Raw genomic sequence first — 24,150 nt, 5'->3', positions numbered from 1 at the left:
TCAATTTTTAATTCTATATTCAATCAAAACACTAAAAAAATTTAATAATAGAAGACTTTTAGACGTGCAAGCCCTTAGACATCTTATCACTCTCTTAAGACGCCTCTGAAGACTGGTCCAAAATCAAAGGAGGAAACAAATAAACAAATAAAAAACCCCAGTGATATGGGGCCTAGGAAATAATGAAATCAACCCAGAAAAAGATGAAGGAAAAGTCCAGACTAGCAATGCAGCTGACAGAAACAGCTAAACAGCCCTGCTCCAGACTGAAGAGGACAGTTAGGGATTTAAGGAAGGGCCGGCAGAGAACACGAGGGCTCCAGAGATGTGACTTCCTCCTTGAGAAGCCTGAGGATCCGAAGCAGGAGATGAAAGCAGCCAATGCGTCCAGGCCAGGGAAGGGGGGCAGAGGAAGCCAACTGCACAAGAAAGGAAATGTACTCATATAGGATGCTGCTTGGCTGCCAAATGAAAAATAATAATAAGAAGAAGAAGGAGAAGAAGAAGAAGAAGAAGAAGGAAGGAGGAGAGGGAGGAGGAGGAGGAAGGAGGAAGGAGGGGGAGGAGGAGGAGGTGGAGGAGAAGGAGGAGAAGGAAGGAGAAGAGGAAGGAGAAGAGGAAGAAGAGGAAGAAGAGGAGGAAGAGGAGGAGGAAGAGGAGGAAGAGGAGGAGAAAGAGGAGGAAGAGGAGGAAGAGGAGGAAGAAGAGGAGGAAGAGGAAGAAGAAGAGGAAGAAGAGGAAGAAGAAGAGGAAGAGGAAGAGGAGGAAGAGGAAGAGGAAGAGGAAGAAGTCCTAATGCATTTTCAACTTTTAGAACCAAACAAGAAGTTTATTTTGTCTCCATGTTTTCCCATCTTGTAGCTCCATGACAGCTGGTGGGAAAGGAGGAAGGAAAAGGAAGATAGGTTAACATTTTTATTTTACAAAGTGGGGAGCCAAGGGCTAGAATGCATAGTTGATGCAGCAGTAAAAGAATTAACTGTAATAATTTTAACAGTTATTGGAAGTTACAAACGCACAAGAAAGTAAAAACAGTGACATGACTATATTGGGAGAAGAGTTATGCATCAAATGCTCATTTTCAAGGCAGAAAATCAAAAGATAATTTCTAAAGGTGATGATTTAAAAAACAACGGCAAAGTGTTTTCTTTACAGAGTCAGCAACATGAATAGAAACAAGTAAATGGTCCCGGATGTGGAGTAGGGGAAAGCCAGGGACAGCAGGGCAGATTGTTACTTCTCATCCTAACCGCCTTTGTATCCTTTAATCTTTAAACCACGTTACCTTTAAAAATTAGTTTATTTTGATGAATTTCTAAAGTGGAGAAAAGTAACAGTACAGAATCAGACAGCCCATTAGAAAACTGTTACTGGGTTTACTTACGTTACTATATTCATCTGTGCTACTACGTGCCATCAGTATTACCAGAAGCACTGAATCAAGAGCCTCTCTCGAGGTCCACACCGTAGGTGAGCCTTGTCTTCATGTTACCTCAGATTAGACTAGTAGTTTATTGTCCCAGAGTACATCTCCCTTCTCCATAACCACGAGTTCCTTTCCAACTATGCCTTCTTTCATTCATTATTTTACAGATATGGGTGGCAATGATAATGGACAAATTAAACGGGGGGCAAAAAGCAGAGCTTCTTATACTTGAGAACCAATTTGTCTTCATGTTTTCCCATCTTAAAGCTCCTAAAAGGTAAAAAGGGCAAGCAAAAGAATATTTCTTAACCATGAAACTACATTTCCAGCCTGGGCATTTTACCTTCCAATCGTCTGTTAGGTTGGTATTACACTGACAGCAACCCTTCCTCTTATTACTCTCTTCCTTCTGGGGTTCCTACTGTACTGCCAGAAAAGCAGAACAAGAATCGGGCAGTGGGACCTCAGCCAGCGCTAGGTTCTGAAAGTACACCTCCCAGGCAAGTCCTCACTGCAGGCGCTACCACACATATTTTGACAACCTCTACTTTTATGAAGGAAGGATAATATCAAGACTGGTGGAGACTTAGTAAAATATGAAGATTTTTATAGATTATATATTTTCTCAGAGAATCTGTCATCGATTCCAGTCAACAAGGAAAAAGGTAAAATATTGATATTATTCCCCCTCTACAGAAGTGACATAGTCTTCAATTTCCAACCTAGAAATGGAAGACTGGAGTACATACAAAATGAAGAACACCGGGAGAACTTTGATATCTTATGCTGTTTCTGAAAAGATATTTATATCCTGCAGTTTAAAGATGAGAATATGGATAAGTGAATAATAAGTTACAGTATTATGCATTTAATTATCAAATATGCTATGAAAGTAACTTTCATTGAGTAGATACTCTGATAACAAACCAAGAAAGACTATTAAAGACAAACTGTTCCTTCTGTAGTTAAAAAAAAAAAGCAAGAAAGAAACTAAAGAACATAATTTTAATCCATCAGAAACCCTGAAAACTTCTGTTGCCGTTTCTTTTCCACCTTTCTTATACTTTCAGCAAACAGGGTATTCTAGTAAGTATTCTAGTAAGTCTTCAATAAGTCTTCAGTGTGTTGCTACTCTGAACAGGCTTACAACTCTGTCAATAAAAGGTCAGTGGATGACTTATTTTTAATGGCACAGGTCTTGAAGAGATTTAACCATAATGCAATTATTTTTTAATATCAAAGTTAAAATCTAAATGCTACCATCACTGTGGTCAAAGAATATTGCTGTGTCAAGTACAAACTTACTTGTTCATCTATTGATAAACACCTAGGTTGCTGCCCTATCTTGGCTATTACAAATAATGCTTCAATGAACATGAGGGTGCATATCTTCTCTAAATTAGTGGAGTGATCACACTGTAAGGTATAAAAATGTGAATCACTATATTGTACACCTGCAACTAATATAACCAATGTAGTACTGTATACCAACTATACTTACATAAAAAAGGTAATGGAGATATAAAGAAATACTGATGAAAGCACTCTTAAAATGAAAAGAGGATAGGCTTTAGCATCAGACCAACTCATTTATCCTACGTAATATAATACAACCTGTTTAAAAAATAAATAAAATAGCTAGATTATCAAATGGAGAAATGGAAAATGACCTGTGTAACTAAGACACTGTGTGTACTACAGTTGTCTGATCTGTAAAATGCCTCACCTGCCTCCTTTACCTGGTCAGTGTCAGGATCACCTCCAACTTTAAAACTAGACTTTTCAAACTCATAATTAGACTACAACATGGCCATTTTTTGTTGCTGGTTTTCAGGGCCAATGGCAGATACTCCATTAGGAAGGGCAAACTCTGAAACTAACACTTGGAATTCCTGGTCCTTTCCATCTTCATGTGACTGTCATACATCCCTTTCTCACAGCCTTGTCCTCAAAGGCAGACAAGGTAGATCAAAGGACCAGCTTATTTCCTTACCCTTATGTCACAAATCTGAACATACTATGATTCCTTCCCAGTGGCAACCTCTCTACACAAACTGTATTGAACATGTTTATTATCTACCATCTGCTACACTAAGAATACTGCTACACTGCCTGCTGAATATTTAACTGGTACTTCTCAATTCTGATTCTATATCAAAAGCATTCATAAAGATTTAAATTTTTTAAAAAATTACAGATGTCAAGCCTCATGCCAAACTCACTGAATCTGAATAACTAGAGAAGAAATGCAATCGTATACAGTAGTCCCTCTCTATATCATGGTTCACTTATCGTGACCTCACTGTATTACAGGATTTTTAAAAATATTATATTTAATTACTTATCGCGAATTTTTCACTATATTGTGGGATTTTGCGGTACTATATATGTATGTTGTTAAAGTTATGTAGGTTTAAGAGTGCAGAATATGTTTAAGAAGGTAAGTAGTGCTTATAAAAGTGTGGAAAGGGTTAATAAGGGACTGAGAATGGTTTATAAGTGTGTGGGAAGGGTTTATAAAGCCTTAAAATATATATAAGTACTAAAATAAATGTAAGGTTCCTACTTTGCGGATTTTCACCTATCGCAGGGGGAGTTTAGAATGCAATACCTGCGATAAGTGAGGGAGTGCTGTATTTGGGCACTGTTTGTATGTTTTGTTTTTTCAGTTCCATAAATTATTCTAATGTATAGCCATGGATGAGAAAAGTTGGAAAACCTTGTGGGGGCATAAGAATAATTAAGGATTATATTCCACAAATTTATTTAAATATATATTAATGATTCATTAAATAATTTCTCAGACTTTCTTCAAATAGAAAAATCATGAATAGCCTTAATATCTCATCACAAGTCTTATTTTTCAAACTTCTAATAATCTGTTACTTCTACCTAAACTAGCTTCTAATCAAATTGATAGGAATATGCTCAAAACAAGATCTTAAAGCACTACCAAATTTAATATAGTGAAAAATGCTTCATTTTATATTTTATGACCTATGACCATATTTGCAACACAAAGCCTTTATCAAATAACAATTATTTACACTTTTATAATTGAGTACCCCTATTCTATAGTTTTACCTCATTGACAGTTATCAATTTTTAAATCTCCCTTTGAAGATCTTTTTGAAGATTTTTTTTTTAGCCAAAAAAATTTTAGACTTCTGGTTTCTGGTCCAGCATACAAGAAATTCAAAAGTTGATATTCCACCCTGACAACAAGTAAAAAGCTGAACAAACTAAAAATCAGCAATTCTTCTTAGATCCATAAGTGAGGTCAAGAGCAAATCACTGTCCCAAAATTGCAGAGGCAGGCCAATACAGAGAATCACAGCTTACCAAAATAAACCAACCACCAGACACCTCCACAGGAATCAGTATCTGGGTAGGAAAATCTAAACTGTAAATTGATGAATTGCTGGAGGCTTAAAATAGAGAAAGCTGAGAGTTAGGAACTCCAGAGGGACCCACACTTGACTAAGTTTCACCAGCATGAGCCCCACCAGGTTCTCACAGTGAATATCTGAGAAATGTCCTCTCCTACATCTAGCAGGCAGAAGGGTAAAGCCACCATTTATAAATAAACTAGAGCATTCAGTTTTTAACAAGGTCTTCCCTCAGGAGAAACTAACCACAGCCCAAACTGCTGACAGTCTATCAGCGCCTAACTGACCTGGTGGAAAGAAAATACCAATTCCAACCTACTCTAGCCAGCCTAACTCACCTGGGGGTAAAGGGGAGGGGCAGGAGAGGACTGAGAAGCACCTGCGAAGTTCACAGGCTCCCTGAAAGAGTAAAACCTAATTACAGTATGATAGAATGCTCTCCCTTCCCCCACACCTTACCACAAAAATGAATCTGGACACAAACTGTATACGCTTCAAAAAAATTAACTCAAAATTGGATCATAGACCTAAATGTCAAATACAAAACTATAAAACTCCTAAAAGATAACAGGAGAAAACCTAGGTGACCTTGCATATGGCAATGACCTTTTAGATGCAACACCAAAGACACCATCCATGAAGAAAATAATTGATAAACTGGACTTCACTAAAAGTAAAAACTGAGAAACAGAACATCAAGAGAATAATAAGACAAACCATAGACTTTGAAAAGATATTTGCAAATGATATTTGCAAAAGACACATCTAATAAAGGACTGTTATCCAAAATATACAAAGAGTTCTTACAATTCAACAATAAGAAAATGAATAATCCATTCAAAAACTGGGTCACAGACCTTAACAGACACCTCAGCACAGAAGATACAAATACACAAGTGGCAAATAAGCGTACGAAAAGATGTTCTACGTCACATGTTATTGAGACAATGCAACTTAAGATAAAAAGATACCACTAAAAACCTGTGAGAATAACCAAAATCCAGGACTAACACCACCAAATGCTGCTGATGAGGTGGAGCGACAGGAACTCTCGTTCATTGCTTGTGGGAATGCAAACGGTATGGCTACTTTAGAATACAGTTTGGCAGTTTTTTATAAAACTAAACAACTCATCCTGTACTATCTACTAATCAAGCTCCTTGGTATTTGTCTAAACTGCTATCCACACAGAAACCTGCACACAGAGGTTTAGAGCCACTTTTTCGTAACTGTCAAAACTTGGAAACAACCCACATGTCCTTCAGTAGGTGAATGGACAAAGAAACTGTGGTACATCCGGACAATGAAGTAATATTTAGCACAAAAAAGAAATGAGCTATCAGCCATGAAAAAACCCAGAGGAAACTTAAATGCATATTACTATGAAGCTGATGTGAAAAGGCTACATACCACAGGATTCCAACTATACTACACGGCAAAAAAAAAAGTATGAAGACAGTGAAATGATCAGTGGTTACTACAGGTTAGGGAGGAGGGAGGAATGAGAGGTGGAACAGAGGTTTTTTTAAGGCAATAAAATTATAGTATTCTGTATGATACTACAATGGTGGATACATGTTACACATTTGTCAAGACTCAGAGAATGTACATCACCAAGAGTGAACCCTAATATAAACTATAAGCTTTGAATGATTACGATGTGTCATCAATTGTAACCAATGCACCACTCTCCTGGGGAATGCTGATGATACGGGAGGCTGTGCCAAGTGAGAACAGGGGTGTATGGGAAATCTCTGCAGCTTCCCTGTTCAAATGTGCTGGGAACCCAAAACTGTTCTAAAATATAAAGTCATTTAAAAAAATAATACAGTTAAGATTGAAGCTAGCTGCAGACATACTTAATTTTCACTGCTGACTCACAAGTCTGACATTCTACTAGTCTGCTATTTAAACCAAGCTATAACTTGCACTATTTCTGCAGTTAAAAATTAACAAAATGATCAAATTAACTGAGAAAAACACACAGGTCAACACTTAAAAATGCCTTAACGCAACACAATTGTAACATTTTACAATAAATGGCCAATTGTATTTTAAAAATTATGTCAATCAACTGCAGTCTTTTAATATAAAATGAAGGTCAAAACAAAAAAAGTAATTGTAGCATCTAGACTAATACATCATTACAGTACTAACTGGGTTGAAATAGGCCACTAGTTACTTCTCCCACTATTATTTTCAATTAATTTTTTTTATTATTTATAAACATGGTAAGACTCATTGAAAAATACTCATTCTTATTATTTACTGTTTTGGAGTTAAAACTAAAGGGATCAAAATGAGTTGTATTTATCACAGGCAATTCCTTAAAATAGCTTTTGATGTATAAATATATTTTTAAATGAACCACTTGCTCAGTCTACTCTAAAGTACAGTCATAAATGGTAGTGGTATGGGTTAAAGATACAAGAAGGAACATATATCCTCACATGCCAACTAAAAACAATCTTTTATCCCAGTAGCCATTCTCAGATGCTTAATGGCTAAGCTCTTTTTTCAAGTATGATAAAGGGAATTTTAAAAGAAAAATATGACACATTATGAAAAATATAGTACAAAGACTGAATAGATGGAAAAACAGGTTTAACGTTTTTCTCCTTTTCAAAAGACAAAAAGGAAAAATGCACAAAAGGAAAGCAATTTAGCAGAAAGTACTGCAATAGTTGATGCCACTAGATTTATAGTCACCCTTGGCAGAGGACTGCTGTGAAAAAGCAGAGGTACTGCTATTACAAGGAAAGATTATGTACTTTTAAGAAATGGTAGGATTAATCACTCTTCAACAGACAGCCTCACAGGGAAAAGTGTCAATGTTCTAGATAGCATTTGCTGGAAGAAACACACAAGCAAAACTATATATATATATATATATATATATATATATATATATATATATATATATATAAAAATACCCCTAATTTTAAAAAAAATTCCTTGGTATTTAACAGTAACTACCATACAATTTCTAAGACTATATATTTTGTAAATATATGTTAAGCAAACCTTAATTTTCAAGTAAAGATGATTATAAAACCAAAAATTTAACTGTTTTTAGATAAATGCCTTTACATTCTCCCCTATTTTAAGGGAATCTCAGTTACTGTAGATCAATGCTTATTTTTAAATCATAGCATCGATAAATATAAAGATAGGCCCAGTGTGTCATCCTTCATTTATTTGTCTTATATAACAACTTCCAAAAGGACTAACAACAGTTGGAGAAATGAAATCAAGTAGAAATTAGCCTTATTTACTGAGTAATATTATATCTACATTTACTGCTACTGGAAAATGAGGCAAACACTGAGTAACTATAAAATTTTTTCAAAAAGTAGATATGATTTCAGTTTCCAATTAAAGTACCATGTACATTCTTTCAAAGGGGAAATGCAATATATCTGACTCTAAAGACGATAACCATGCACCTGAATTTGTTTCTAGGAGCTTTACAAGGTTTTTTATTTTTAATACATTATCTATTTTCCAGGTTGTCTTCTTCCACAAGTGAAAATGAATTATTTCTATCAACATTTGCAGCTATCTAAGAAATCACAATATTTTTATAAAATGCTTACTTTTAAAGATAAAAGTGAATTATGTAATTATATCAATATATCTATGTAACAGTAATGAAAGCATTAGAAAAAATCTACAAATGTAAATATATTTTAAATTAAAATTAGAAAGTAAAGGTCTCAAGTTGAGTACTTAAATAGAATCGATCACTGAACTGCCCCTAAATAATGTCTAATTAATCAACTTTATTATTATACTAATTAGAATTCACTAGAAAAATAATGCCTCTTTCACAGGATCAAAAAACACTTAGGAAAATTTTACTTGGCATACTGTGGTACTATGTACCATTAAGTATTATTGACTGTTTCTTAAAATATTTTTCTATTTATGACTAAAGTTAAATTTAAACTGAGTTATCTCCATACTGCCTCAAAAAAATTAAAAATGGACCTGCCTTTTGACCCTGCAATCCCACTTTTGGGACTATATCTGAAGGAATCCAAAACACTAATTTGAAAGAACATAAGCACCCTTATGTTCACTGCAGCATTATTTACGATCCCCAAGATATGGAAGCAGCCCAAGTATCCATCAACAGATGAGCAGATAAAATAACTATGAAACAATTACACAATGGAATACTACTCGGCTGTAAAACAGAAGAAAATTTTACCCTATGCAATAGTATGGATGCACCTGGAGAACATTATGCTACGTGAAATAAACCAGTCAAAGACAAATGCCATATAATTTCACTCATATGTGGAATCGACTGGACAAACTGAACAACGAAAATGGGGACAGACTCATAGATGGAGAGCAGGTGACAGCTGGTGACAGAGGGAGGGTTGAAGAGGTAAGAGGGATCGAACAAAAAGGAAAAAGAACTCATGGGCATGGAAAACACTGGGTGACTGCTGGAGGGAGGAGTGTATGAGGGGACTAAATGGCAATGGAGAGAAAATATACAATAAAGATTAAATTTTGCAAAAGAAAGGAAAATCACTTAAAGACATGGTCCACTGTGGAACACTGAGGAATGAGGAGTAAACTGTGTCAACGATTCTTTCCCCTACCTCCCCTCTAAGTCTACCTTCCATCCACAGCCCAAGAAGAAAAGAAAAAAAGCTACACAGCAAACAGAACTATTATCTAAAACTTCTTTACAATGAAACACAAGAAAATGAGAGGTTAAAGCAATTAGGATTGTTAAATCCAAAAGTAGATGACTTCTAGATATTAAATTCTTCAAAACTATTAAAAATTATAATATTGATACATGAAGATCACCGTCTTTCTTCTTTATTGTTGCAAATAAAAATTAGAAATGGGTTATTATGTAGAAGCCTGAACATATTTATTGGAAGAAGTCTAAGTAATTAAATAGGAAGATACTATTTCCTTTCCTTAGAATGCTTTACTTCACATGTGACTAAGAGAAGACAGATGTTTCAAGTATCTTTTAAAGGAACAGGTTTTTATGATTAGTTTTATAAACTCTTTTATTTCATAAAAATCAAGTCAACAAACACTTTGTTTTGCTTCCCAAAAAGTTTTGTAGTACTAGATTATGTTTAAAACCTATCTTAACAAAAGGCGTTCAAAGTAAAAGGTAGTACACAGTCAAGTGCTCTTTTCTCTGTGTCATTCTGTTACATGCTCAAACAGATGGACAGCTCTTTAGGTCAAACCAAAAACATTTCATTAATCTGCAATCCTAAGATACTGAGTAGCATACCTTCTGATGATAACATACCACATCAGGACAAGAAATTCTCACTGAAATATTACAAAACAAATCAATACTGACACTCTGATTACTAATTTTCTTCTTGTAAATAATGGGCCACTTCCAACGCTTGAAGTTAAAGCTTTGGTTGTCTTTGCCTTTTATCCTTTTTTTTTTTTTTTTTAAAGTGATGCTCACCCCTATAGTCCAATTATCTACATGTACATTGGAAGTTACTACGATTCCAAGTTACTATACAATTAACAAATTTAGCACTCAAATTATGTACCAGTAACTCAAGAAAGACAGTCTGTACACTAAATCTCTTGTATAAAAATTAGTAAAATCATGTGATTAGGGACCCAGTATTATTTTTAAGTAATTTTATTTTATTTTGACATCTTGATCATAAACACTCAAGAAAGAAAGTAAACTTTGTTAATAATATTTTTAAATGTCCCAGATTTCCTTATCTGTGGCTTCCCTTTCTGTGATTTCAATTACCTATGGTCAACTGTGATTATGAAAATATTGAATGGAAAATTCTAGAAATAAACAATTCATAAGTTTTAAATAGGGCACTTGTTCTGAGGAGTGTGATAAAATCTTGCACCTAACACCCGGTCACAACGCCTACACCGTTCACCTCACATCAGCTCCTCACTGAGGCACTGTATCATCTCAGACAGTCATAAAAAGAAGGGTGAGTGCAGTACAACCAGAGATTCTGAGAGACCATATTCACATAACTTTTATTACAGCATATTGTTATAGTTGTTCTATTTCATCAGTAGTTATTGTATCTAATTTATAAAATAAACTTTATCATAGGGTATGTAAGTATAGGAAAAAACATTATATATAGATACGGTCTGGTACAATAATTGGTTTCAGGCATACACTGGAGGTCTTGGAACGTATCTCTCATGGATGGGGGTGGGAGGGGGACTACTGGTACAAAGAAAAGTAACAACCCACCACCTTAGTATTCAATGCCAGATGTTCCATCAACAAAAAAGTGATTTTCGTATGGTTTTTCCTTCCTCTTTTGTAGAAAAGGTTTATACTTGTATCTACTGACTTGGACTATGAAAGCAGTCAACGGATACAAAGGACCCACAGTGGGAAGGAGTCCAAAACTTCATCCTCTTTAACAGGTACTCAGAACAACCCATCAAAACACCACTCTTGACAGAAATGGTCCAGAGCACCCCCAAATCCTTCACAGAAGAAGATATTCTAGATACTAGAGATTTTAGAACTCTTGGAAATCATTCATTCCAAATTTCTCATTTTACAGGAGAAAAAAACAAAAGCCCAGAGACTTTAGCTGGTTTATCTCGAAACTAGAACACAGATCATCTAATGTGAAAGTAATTCTTCCAAAATCCCTTTACCTTTTTCCTTCAGAATGGCAATGTCAGGTTATAATTTAAGAGCAAATTATTCTGAAAAACAAATAAAAAACAATACCCAACAGAAAAAAACAAAACAAAAACCCTCATCTTACTTCAAGTAGAAGGGCTTATCAAGCACAGACCTGATTCCCTAATAATTAACATATCCCTTTTCAGTTCCATTCAGATTTTATCACACATTGTTTCCCTCCACAAGAACTTCATTGCAAAATAACTGCTTCCGCGCAGACATCATTTCTGGTGGTTTCTAAAATAAATGTGCCTGTCCCTCCTGCTGCGGTAATCCCTGCTGAGAATCACAACCTAGAGCTGACACAGTACTCATTCTTTCTTTTATACAAAGTCATCTTAAATAAAAAGCTAAGAGTTGAGAAGTAAAAGTATTTCTAAGTTCTTGTTTCTCCGTTTCTGAACAGAAAGGCTGGCAGGGAAGAAGAATAGATAAAAATTTGGCTAAATTCAAGCTAGAGTAATTGTTTCACTTTTAACTATTCTGAGCACAAATCATATTTCCAAGTCCTTTTTCTGATATTTTAATTCTAACATTAAATTAATAAGCAGCATTCAAACATTCTAACACTAGCTATCTTACAAGTGCAAAATTATTAAACAATCATCTATTTATCATCTATGTATAACAAACTTGAACATATGACTTTATTACATCTAAATAGAAATGTTGCAAATTTATAGTTGAGAATAACACAACCATTTTAAAGACACACTTTAAAGAGAAAACAGCTGGTGTGGCTCAGTGGATTGAGTGCCAGCCTGCAAACTGAAAAGGTCACTGGTTCGGTTCCCAGTCCCGGCACATGCCTGGGTTGTGGGCCAGGTCCTGGTTGGAGGTGTGTGAGGGGCAACCAATTGTTTCTCTCACACATCAACATTTCTCTCTTTTTCTCCTTTCCTTCCCCTCTTTCTAAAAATAAAATAAATAAAATTTAGGGGGAAAAAAAAGAGAAAAACAATACTTTTTAAGACCTTTTACTCAAAAACTCTATCAACCATAAAAATAAATGAAACTAACTCCTTCCTACACAGTGCCTCTCAGCAATTATTTGCTGAAATATATAAAGGACCTGAAAATTAAAATCACAGAAAAAATCTCATTAGGAACAATTATATTGAATGTTCACCAAAACTGCCCCTATGAGGTCTTAAAAGCTACACATGCACATTATGGCGTTTAATCCTGAGGCTAACTTCATGAGCTAGGCAGGGTTATTATTCCTTTTTAACTGGTGAAGAACTTGGGCCAAGTGCAGTAGTTCTCAACCAAGAGCTCCTGGAAGACTATGGGAGAGTCTAAGTTGCCACACTGAGGGCAGGGGCAACCCTGGCACTTAGTAGGTGGGACGAGGGATATTATACAGCCTGTAATGTGCTGGATAAACCCACAGAATAACCCCGCCCCAAAACGCTACCACTATTGAGAGATGCTGAGTAGGGTTAATGGATGCAGCCACACAGCTAATAGCAGCTTTGAAGTACTTCAATTCAGCGACAAAACCAAGGAATTCAAGTATAAAAGCTTATCAAATTCTCATGCTAAAACTAGTAGTCTAGGCTACCTTCTCAAAATGGCCCTATGACAAAAGTAAAAGATGGCAAGTGCAGATATTACTTTGCCACACTCTTTAACAAGTTTTCCATTTGTCTTGTAACTGTCTCAGTATAATTGCAAAACTTTATGATCACCTTTAGTTACTCCGTCTAAGTGTCATGTAAAGGATTCATCGAGTCCTTCTCCAGGTCCCATTCTACGTACCCCTGTTTTATACACATTATACTAACCATACAGGTGTCGCTGGTTCGATCTTCCAGTCAGGGCACATCAGAGAAGGAAAACTCTGACTCCAAAAAACCTCCGCTGCCTTGCGGCATACCTCTTCAGGGGAAAGGCTAAGGGAGTAAACCCCAACAGAAAATCCGGAGCCGGAGTCCCTAAGGCGGTTTGACGTTGTAGTCAACACCGGCAACTCCTGCGGCGCACCTGAAGCCAAGCTGTATTGACTCCGTCTTTCCCTTGGACCTTTCAGCTGCGAAGAGAGGGGGGGTCTGCTGCATGGGCAACAGCAGACCCTCCATATCACCCTGCCCAGGCTCTGTAGCTTCAGCTTCACTGGAGAGGACACTCCAGCGTCATTGCAAGATGTCGATTCAACACAGGAGGAGACAGATACCGTGTCACTCCCGAGTCGGACTGTACTGCCATTCTCGGCGGTGCATAGACTCTTAAGAAGCTACACCATCGTCTCTCGAGACGGACGGCTGCCGACGACTAACCATACAGGTTAATAGTTACATTTGAAGTTTTACTTAAGCCTATTTTTCTCCTTCATGACACCATGGCCCCAATAATCATTTAAAAATCATACTGTCTTCCTATTGGCATCTCTTGTGTTACTACAATGATTTCCTCAATAATACCCAGGTAACCCCAGCTTAACATTAAAGGTTCGCCACCAAATGGCTCTTTATGTCCCTCCCAACTCAATCAGGGTCATTATTCCAAGGAGTCTCTTTAGTATTCCTCTAAATTACCGTGATAATTCCCTTTTCTCTGCTTCTACCTGCACTCTTTGTCTAGAAAAATTTCCCACTCACTCTTCTCTGCCATTCAGAATGCTTCTCTACTAGTGTGTATAAATGTCACCAAATGCAATGAATTTACCTGTAATCTAACTTTGTGCAGTATCAGTAAACTCCTAAATAATGCTTTAATATCAATTATATTTATCTAGTTCTAGTCCTTTAGTTAGGACTGGAAACTTTCTGAAGGTAAAAACCACATTTTCATTTCTTTTGAACACTCACATAGGCAAGTATGGTATAGCTACTTGGAATCACAGAATTATTTCCTGACGAAATCATCATCTAATACAGCACCTTCATTTAAAAAAAAATCCACCCTAATTCAGGAACACATTAATTCTTTAGTGACAAGACAAGAACCAGAATTCAGGCCACAGTTTGTAATCTAATGTTAACAATTAATTAATGCTTGTTAAATGAACTCCAAGCCATATTACTAGATACACCTTCGTTCTTCAATTAGAACTTTTGTCCCCTTTTTACTTATCCATATGGGAATAGATAATTAAATTATTATATCCCAATAGTTTTCAGAAATTTAAAACATTTTTTTTAATTACAGTTGACATATTTCAATTACAGTTGTCTCAGGTGTACAACATAGCGGTGAGACATTTATGTAACTTACAAAGTGATCATCCCAATAAGTCTAGTATCCATCTGACACCATCCATAGTGATTACGTTATTGACTATATTCCCTACTATCCCAATAGTTCTGATCCCTAGATCACACATAAGAATCAAATTGTACATGGCAAAAATGAGGATTAAAATAATTAAATCATACCATTATTATATGAATTATTTAAAATAAGCTTTCCTGCTTCCTATCAATAAGTACATTCCAACCTCATATTCTCACCAGAAGCCAAGGCTGAACATAAAGCATGATTATAACTAACATCTAGGTCATCTGCTGTACATTAATGCAGCAGATACATAAAATTCATCTTGTCTCACTATTAGATATTATTTAAGGATTCAGATTCTCAATAATTCTTGTCTACAAATAAGAGATATCGTATGTAACTTTCTTCATCTGTTTTCTTTTTTTTTTTAACCTCAAAGTAGATTAATACAGTTTGGGCCCTCAACATTTAGGAAGACTCTCTACTAGTCTAATCAGATTTGCATTTCAAATTTCAATGGCCCAATTATACTTCTGAATAATCTCCTTAGTTCTGCTCAACAATTAAAGGAAACAACAAACTTTATCTAGAAGAATTTTTCTGCTCTAAAGATACCTTTTAAGACAAATATATTACAGGCTACAAGTGTGTAATATGACAAGAAACCAATTTCAATAAAGAAAAATAGAAAAGAACAAGGGCCAGAGGATTGATCTCTAACAAGTCTGCATATTCTATCACTATGGAGCTGTGAAATTAGAAACTAAAATCTTAGTTGTCTATCTTTGAAAATAAAGAGAAACTAATATATCTTAAATCACATATGTGGAAATTAGATAAAAATAAAAAGGTCTTAGTCATTTTCTATAAGTCACAGCCAGAATAAATAAAGCTCATAAGCTGATCTGCTACTTAAACTTAACAGAAGGAATGACTAGGTGGTATTATTACTGGTAGACAAATCAATTCACCATTCTGAAATGTTCATATAAATCTCAAAAAAAGGCAAAATAGAAATGTATTTGGAAAATAGTTTTCCTGACTTAATTCTAAATACAGTAAACAGGTTCTAAAATAAATTATAGAGTCTGAGTGTAAACTGCAATTACAAATTTATTTACATTCATATAGTATTTAACTATTTTAAAAATGCGTATAAGCAAAAGTCATAAAAGCAATTGATCCTTGCTTTTATTTGGCAATTAGGATTAGGCTTACCATTTTTACTCCTTCCTTGTGTCAACTTGCTAATTACTCAACAGCAGTAGGGGTAAAAGTCTAAGAAAAATATTTGGTTTTATAAAATCAGCCTTGCTAGTGGTACTCCCTTATAATTACATTAATTACAAAAGGGGTGGATTAGCTGTTAAAAAGAAAAAGAAAAGTTATTTATCATGAAAAAATTGAGACTACATTGGGAAAATTGGAAAAATTCAACCCATTTAAAAAAAAAGCAAAATAATCTAAAAGTAACTGATTTAATTCAACCTTGTCTTTTAATCTAGTGATGATATCCTTTTGTTGGGAACAACAACAACAAAAGAATCAGCTTTCAGCTGTAAACAGTCCATCTAGATCCAACAGGATGCACTGCTCGTCACTACAGTTTGACTGAACACTCAGTACCTACACTGACAGAAATGAACTTCATTCCCATCTTCATAAGATGAAAAATAGGAATATGTACTAAGCTAGAAGGTACCAATCATTTGGTTTAGGAATAAAAATCTCAGAACAACTGAAGCCAAAAGTATTCTAGTCTCAGCTAGCTAGATATGTGGGCAAGAGCCCTTTAGACAAACAATTTAGAAATTCACCAGTTTGGATCTTGGCTGGTCAGACATTAGCATTTTAATAGGTATGAGTACATGACTGATATTTGCTACGAATGGGAGACTTCACTTAGTAACAGTTTAATGGACCATCTGAAAAAACTTCTATGATCATTTTGAAGTCTGCCCACTAAAATCAAATGAAACTTTAGGCATGTTGTGATACCATATACAGTACCTCTTTGAGATAAAGATTTTATAAAATTATAAGAAAAAAGCACAGCACATGTTAACTTAAATGCAGGTTCCCTGCCCCCTATCAGGAGCCAGATGTAAGGGGTAAAAAGCTCCCCTTTCTGACATTTGTTTGTCTTGACAATTTTAATGTCCAGCGATTTTTTCTATTTATTACCAACATATTACTTCAATAATATGTAGAAAACAGATATCCAACAGATGACCGAACACAATATTTTCTTTTAAAAATCCTACATTTAAGTTTTAAAATAAGGGTATTTAGGTTAAAATGGTTTAATGTCCTTGTAAAAGCAAACACAATTTTATGTTAGTTTTGAAAGAGGAAATGAGAAGTATTCTGTATTGTTCAGATTTAAAAAATTATCTTCAAGACTGAGTAGGTATTTGGAAAACAGGCTATGACAATACTATAGTTCATGCATAACCAGGAAAAATAATTCTCTACGCAAATAGTTCTGAATACTGCTAACCTAACAGTTTTTACACACACTTAACAAATGCATACTACGCAAGGAAAACATCAAAAAGAATACACTTACCTATTTGCATTATGTTAAGAAAATGCTCCATAACTTCTGGAAATAGCAACCTTTCATAACTAGTTATATAAAATTAAGACATTTGTCTTCTATTGATTTTTCTATATGGACAAGTCAGAAACAGCCACATTTAACCTCTAATTCTTTAGAACAATAGGCCGTAAGTTCAACATCGACCACACACGATTGTTAAAATCCAATTAACAGGAACCCTGTGCTACTGTCTTTAAACCTGGTCCTGAACATGTTCTATTCAACAGACCACTAGAATAAGCACATATATGCCCCCTTAGAAACTTCTAGCTCCTGGCCAAGACGGTACAGCTTTAGAACTCTATGTGGACATATGTTTAGCTGCTACAAACTGAGAGCCTCACGATCTCCACAACATATAACCTGAATGTGTGTATAATCTAGAGAAAAGCCAACACCACATGATGTCACATAGTATCTGCCAGATCATTTCTTTGGAATGCAACAGGAAGAACAACTAGTCAGCGTCACAGCAGGACTGGGGAGAATACCGTAAACGTTTAGAAAATAAAATGAAATGAAAGGATACAGCCTTAAAGCACCAGTCTGCGTTCCCACCGCCAGGATCTTCTGCACAGGATCAAAGGCCAGGGCTGAGGGTTGATAGGGAAATCCATGGCGAACAGTCTAGGGATGGGCAAGTGACATCACACCAGCGGGGCAGCACACAGAATGCAAAAACAGAGAAGTCAATACAGGCATTAGAATCCAGAACCAATTATAACTGATGCAAAACACAGATACATATACTTACTGCTTTGAAAAAATTACGAAATCTGTATCAACAAACAAAACTTATTCACATAGAACCTGAAACAAACAAAACCTATTCAAGTTTCACACTGCAATTTCTGCTTTTCCATAATACTAGCATTCCATGAAGAAAAATTTCTTATTAATATTCTAGACTATTATGTCTGAGACCAAATTACTAAGTTCACAATGGTCAAAAATTCTGTAAATTCGTGTAAACATGCAATTCGCGTATTATTTCAAGTGTGATAACTTCATCTGTTTATTTGGGGGCTAATGCAAGCACTTCTAAGGAAAAGCTGTCATAGAAGCGACCCAAGGATTCAGTGAAGCAAATTCTCAAATATCTATTGCAAACAACGTTTTGCAATTACAACAGAATGAGAGTAAGTAAAACACTTACTTTTGCATTTTGCTGCTACATTTTAGGGCATTGGGACAAAAAAGTGTACCTACACACTAAAAGAAACTCTAACATATGAACGCATGGAATGATGAGCAAGGCAGGTACTAATACAAAGACAAGTTTGTATTTCTCACCCAGCAGCTGCTGAATTAATTCGCTGCATCATTCTTTCTGAATTACAGACCGATATGGCAATTGTCGTGCCATTAACAGGCAAAAATCACAGTACTAACTTTTTAACCAAAGGTAAGAGGACCCGGAGGCTTCCTATTTTAAAGCCTCCTACTGCATTCTCAAAGAAAAGTAATGAGCAAACATCTCGCTGAACAGGTTTGGCTTTTTGATTAACAGCATTCATTAGACACTGTTTTCAAGGGAAACTTCGAAGTTGGTGAATTACATTAAAACGCTTGACTCTAAAAGCTATCAGATCGTTCATTAAGAATACGAATTCAAGATCAGTATAGAAAGTTGGAAGCAACCTCGAATGATTGCTGCCTGTGAAGGGGCGGCGGGGGGGGGGGGGGGGGGAATCAACGATAAGGTGTAAGATGATGTCAAATCTCCAAAACATCCCACCAAGCAAATGTTTTCTAGAGGAGGAGCGAGCCCTTTTCTCGCGGTACGATTATTCTATTCCCTGGGGCTCCCCGGTGAAGCCCCGGCTGCCCCCGTGAAACGACCCCACATTTCGCGGGCTGCACGCTCCGTTCACCTTGCAGAGCTGAAAGTGCTCGGACTGGAGCGTTTCCTGGATCTCGGGCTCCCGGTTCCCGGACGGATGCTGCTGCGGCGGCTGCTGCTGCGAGGCCGAGGACGAGCCGGCGGTCAGGCCGTCCAGCACCTTCCTGATGTTGAATTTCCTCATGGTCTCGGCGGGGCTCCCGCGCTGCCCGACAGCGGCGGCCAGCGGAGTCCCCGAGCGGCAGCAGTGAGTCCGGGCCGCCGGCAGCTTCGATGGAGGGCTCGGAGGGGTGGGGGGCAGTGGGAGTGGGAGAGGAAGGAGGCAGCTGGGGAGAAGCAGAAGATAATCCGAACAGGAAATACTGCGACGACGAGAGAGAGCGCGGCGGCCACCAGCACCCCGGGCGGCGACCCCTCTTCCTCCGAGGCCGCCGCTTCAGCCGCCGCCGCCGCCGCCTCGCTCCGCAGCCCGGCGGCACAGCAGTGGCGGCGGCGCCCAGAGCCCGCTCTGCCCAGCCTCACCTGGCCGCGGGCTGACTCTGCGCCGCGCCGCCGCCCCGGCTCGCCCCCGGCGCCGCCGCTGCTGCGTCCATGGCGGGTCGCCCCGCCGCTCTTCGCCCGCCCCGGCCCCGCAGTCCCTCGGCGCTTCCTCCCGTTTCCGCGGCTCCTCCTGCCCCCGGGGGTCGCTGGCTCTCCGTCCGCGCTCGCCTCTCGGCCTCTCCGCCGCTCAGCGCCGCCGCCCGCCCGGCATCGCACGCAAGGCGCCCGGGGTGGGTCCCGGCGCTGGTCCCGGCGCTCTCCGCTTCGCTCGTCCGCCGCCGGACCCGCCCGCCCTCACTCCTTCTGAGCCCCGGCTGCCTTCCTCGGGCGCCAGGACCGCCCGCGCTCCCGCCTGGCCGCTCCCCCTCGCCTGAGCAGGAGCCTCGGCACACGGCACCAGCGCCCGCCCCGAGCAGAAGCAGCAGCCGCGGTTTCAGCGCCGGCCACGGCGGTGGCGGCAGCTGGGCCTCCGCGGAGCAGAGCTGCTGAGCATGCGCACGCCCACTGCAAACCCCCGCGCCCCCCTCCTCCGCGGAGTGGAGCCGGGGCTTAAATTATCCTCTGCGAAAATCCCAGACCACGGCTAAATTTCTCCCGCCCCAGTCGTCCTGCTGGAGTATATGCAGCTGCTGCGCCTGCAGCTGGGATAGTAAAAATGTTGACGACTAGCAAGCAGCAGGAAACATTTATTTCAAATTCGGTCTTTAAAGTTGGGGGTTATGCTCTCGCCCTTTAGAGGTACAGACTCCCGGCTGCTGGCTGCAATTTTATTCTTGTTGCTTTATTGATGGGCTTTGTTTTGGATGGATTTGGATTTGACATTTGAAAAAGTGCGTCTAGAGAACGACTAAGTCTGTGGCAAGAGGATGGCGGATTTAGGAAGGTACTAGGAAGAGATAAACCTAGGGGCGGGGTTGGGGGAATGAAATCTTTCCTGAAACTGTTCGTAGGATTAAAGCGTGGCTATGGCAGGTAGCTGCCAGTGGAATAGGCTACCGAAGGGGAACAGCTCCAGGGCTGGGTGTCTGCCCGGACCAGCGATACGCCGCCTCCGAATTCTGTCCGCACGCTAGGGTGGGTGTGGATGGGGGCGGGAGCGAGGGTGCAAGTAAACACCCTGCTGTCACTCATTTCAGAACCTTCAATCCGCCTTTAACGTTGATTATTCGCTAAGTAACCCCCAGCAGCTTCTCCACTCGTGCTAGGAAAAGGAGGGAAAGATGAAGTTTTTGCTCAAACCTTTTCGCTGCTTCCCTGACACAATCTCGCTTGGATGCTTGGAGACAAATGTCTGGCTCAAGTTTGAAAAGAGAGATTCAAATTGCAGATACTCTCCCGAAGAGTGCTTTCCACGAGGAAAGGTGGATGGGAAGCAGAGGTATTTGATCAGGAAGGACGTGGGAAAATTGGAAACTAGGGAAAACGTAAAGGAATGATAGAAGCTCATAAAGATTAATTCTAATTCCTGGGTTTGGGACGAAGGACTGCTGGGTTACTGATTCATCAGCCCGGAGGGTCCTGCGAGGAGCTACGAAAGAGCTTACTCAGGGTTTTCTAAATCCAATACAGAAGTGCCCGCCCTCTTCTTTATGATTGGCCGTCTTCTGCCCGTTTAGGTAAATTTTCGTCAGATTATTGGTTGACTTTACAGGCCTTCAACAACAGTCAGCAAACCAACCACGACTGGGGCTGAGGGGTTTCGGGAAATGTAGTTTTCTATGAGGCTTCCGCATCCAAGGATGTTGCCTCACACTTGGAAAAATATAAAAATTGTGTTTTAATAGTTATTGAATTATTCAGTTAATTCAGTGGGTGCAACGAACAATAAAACAAATTTGAGGATTTTCTTAAGCTATTTCCAAGTAGTTCTGAAATTTTTGTTTACTAATTTTAGTGCTCTGAGTCATTTTATTGAATGTGAGACCTTGTGCTAGGTACTCACAGTGCAAAAGTGCAGTTCGTGCTTTCCACAAGCTCACCACAGCCTAAAAAGAGGGGAAACCTCACATAAGTAATTGTAAAACAATGTGATGAGTTCATTGATGGAAACGTGCATGAGGAAAACTGAAGAGGGTGATTTAACCAGCGAGAGAAGTCCTGGAAATGATGGTATTTTCTGTAGTTGAGTCCAGATGAGTAGAAGTTGACCAGGTGAAGAGGAGGGAGAAGAGCCCCAGAAGGCAGAAGGGGAGCTAATCAAAAGTACCTAGAGAGTATTTTCGAAAATACTAATGCCTCCATAGGGATAAATTGCAAAACAGGGAGATCACTTCCCACGCAGATTTTTGGGATCCACCTTCTCATCTAGGTTGAAAATAAATCTGTTGGGTAATTTATCATCATTGGATTATAAAACTTTTTGGAGAAGGGACAGCTTCTTGCTGAGAGACCTTGTGGTGGTGTAGTGGAAAAATCCTGGCTTCTGTTGTCTGCCAGACATGAATTTCAATTCAGGCCTTGGTAATATGTGCAATCTTGGGCAAATTTCTTACTTTTCCTCAGGGCTAGGTTCCTCATGTGTAAAATGAGATTAATACTATCACCTGCCTATGGTTTCGTGAAGATACACTGGGAAAAAAATGTAAAGGTTGCACTACATTGGTTAGCACTCTGTAGATACTTAAAAATGTCAGTTTTTTCATTCTACTATCAGAATACTTGAGAAAGGGATGTCAAGAGATCTTTAAGCCAGGTCTCCACTGTTGACTATAATTTTTATTTTGATTTCCATACCTCATCCCTCTTATCAAATGTGAATTCATCCTGACATTCCCAAAACTTTGGCTCATAGAGGACATATGGAATTTAAGATGAGCTTGGAGTATGTATGCTACTGTAATTTTGCTTTGTGAACTTGCAGTTCATTCTCTCCAAGCTCAAGCAGGCCAGGATAAATACAGAATTCTATTAGAAAAAAAACAAAAGCCCTAAAATATCTACTTTTAGGATAGCAAAGATAAAATAATAGATCCTCAAATTCATGATACCTCTTATAAGTCAGTTTTAATTGGTCAACTGGTTTTTAAATTAAGATAAAAATTTAAGAATTTAAATTAAAATTATTAGAAATTTTAAGTTTAGAATAAAATTACTGAAAACTTAATATTTTCTATTATTCATTTTAAACTTGAGCACCTAGCATTGAGGTTTACCCATAACAATCCCTCAATAAAGTTTTATTTTGTGTGTGTGTGTATGTCCTGTTTAATGAATGAATCAGTGTGTTCATTCCAAGCAAGTCAACAGCATTCTGCCTTTGGGTATGTGACATTCTCCCAAGTGTAATCCTTCCTTACCTGCTTTTTGAAGAATGTACCAGGAGATGAAGATGTAAAAATATATGCCACTGACAAATTACAAATATCTATATTACATTTAACTCTAAATAATACTCAGTTAATACAATGAAAATTAAAGGGAAAAATAAAAGAATTGACATACAAAAAGAAAAACAGCTCATTAAATTATTTAGCGTTGGAAGGCCAAAGACCGGAAGCAAAGAATTCATAACATTTCTGAATCTGCCAGTCCTCATTATCTCTTTTAAGGCTACCAGGCTAACTAAGGCTCTGTTATTGGTCTCACAGGGGCAGCTGGATGCTGATTGAGGAATAAAGTAGAAACTGAAAACATATTTTAGTGAGAAATTGTATTATTAGCAAAATCTTTCTAGAAGGTAGAACAAATTTATCTCACCTGCTAGCATTAATTTATATAGACTTACTTTCAGTTTACTGAGTCCTGAAGGATGTGTGCATGACAATAATTGATTCACTACACCATTTAACAGAATATTGAATTTAAATTATTTGTAAATTGCAGCAGAGGTATTAATTAGTTTGCCTATTTCAGGACTATTTTTGAAGTGAATCTCCTAGTCCTGCTGAAATGCTGGGCCTGGGCAACCATGTTTTTATCAGGTGACCAAGTGTCCTGGTCCAAACTGATTGGATCAGAGGCAGATTCTGAAGTAAGCCAAGGCAAGAGAGCATGTTCTACTGGAATTCTGAAATTGAATCATAAAGATGATCATTTGTGCAAACCAGGAAATCATGTAGAGTTGGGACTGAAGCAGAGAGTGCCCATCCTTAGCTGGGACACGGGTGAGTGGAGCAGACACAAATTACGGAGAAGTGGCTCTAAGGAGGTGAAGCGTAGAGTCTGCATTCCTACTCTCCAGTTTCTAGTTCTTGGTCCTTGTGAAAACTGGCTACGCTTCCTTTCCTTCTTTGTGTAAACAAGTTTGAATGGGTTTCCGGTTCTTCCAATCAAATATTCTTACAAATTTAGACATATCCTGCCCCAGAATATAAAGAAATGTAGAGATTTTATAGCCATCTTTCATTGCCACATTTATCTTCTACTAATAATTCTCCCCCAATGTTAAGAGGCTACTGCAATAGTCTAGCAAGGAGTTTGTGGTTTAGTTTGGAA

The 24,150-nt window shown here is 38.1% G+C and overlaps 1 protein-coding gene across 5 annotated transcripts in view; it reads right to left on the bottom strand.

The window, feature by feature from the left end:
• Positions 1-19,684, bottom strand: part of STXBP5 (syntaxin binding protein 5) — a 142,538-nt gene extending 122,854 nt beyond the window's left edge. For 3 of the 5 annotated variants that reach the window (XM_090279949.1, XM_090279950.1, XM_090279951.1), the window contains exons 1-2: positions 19,208-19,683; positions 17,863-17,960 (exon numbers count right to left, since the gene is read on the bottom strand). In XM_090279949.1, coding sequence (XP_090136075.1) covers positions 17,863-17,960; positions 19,208-19,360 — 251 coding nt within the window. In that variant the 5' untranslated portion in view covers positions 19,361-19,683. Of the gene's footprint in view, positions 1-17,862; positions 17,961-19,207 lie in introns of all 5 variants that reach the window. The other 2 variants (XM_090279947.1, XM_090279948.1) reach the window with 1 other exon arrangement.
• Positions 19,685-24,150: the final 4,466 nt, after the last annotated feature.

This window comes from Furipterus horrens, unplaced genomic scaffold (genome assembly GCF_987537825.1).
Source record: "Furipterus horrens unplaced genomic scaffold, mFurHor1.1.pri manual_scaffold_6, whole genome shotgun sequence".
NCBI lineage: Eukaryota > Metazoa > Chordata > Mammalia > Chiroptera > Furipteridae > Furipterus > Furipterus horrens.
This window is presented reverse-complemented; position numbering and strand designations above follow the sequence as displayed.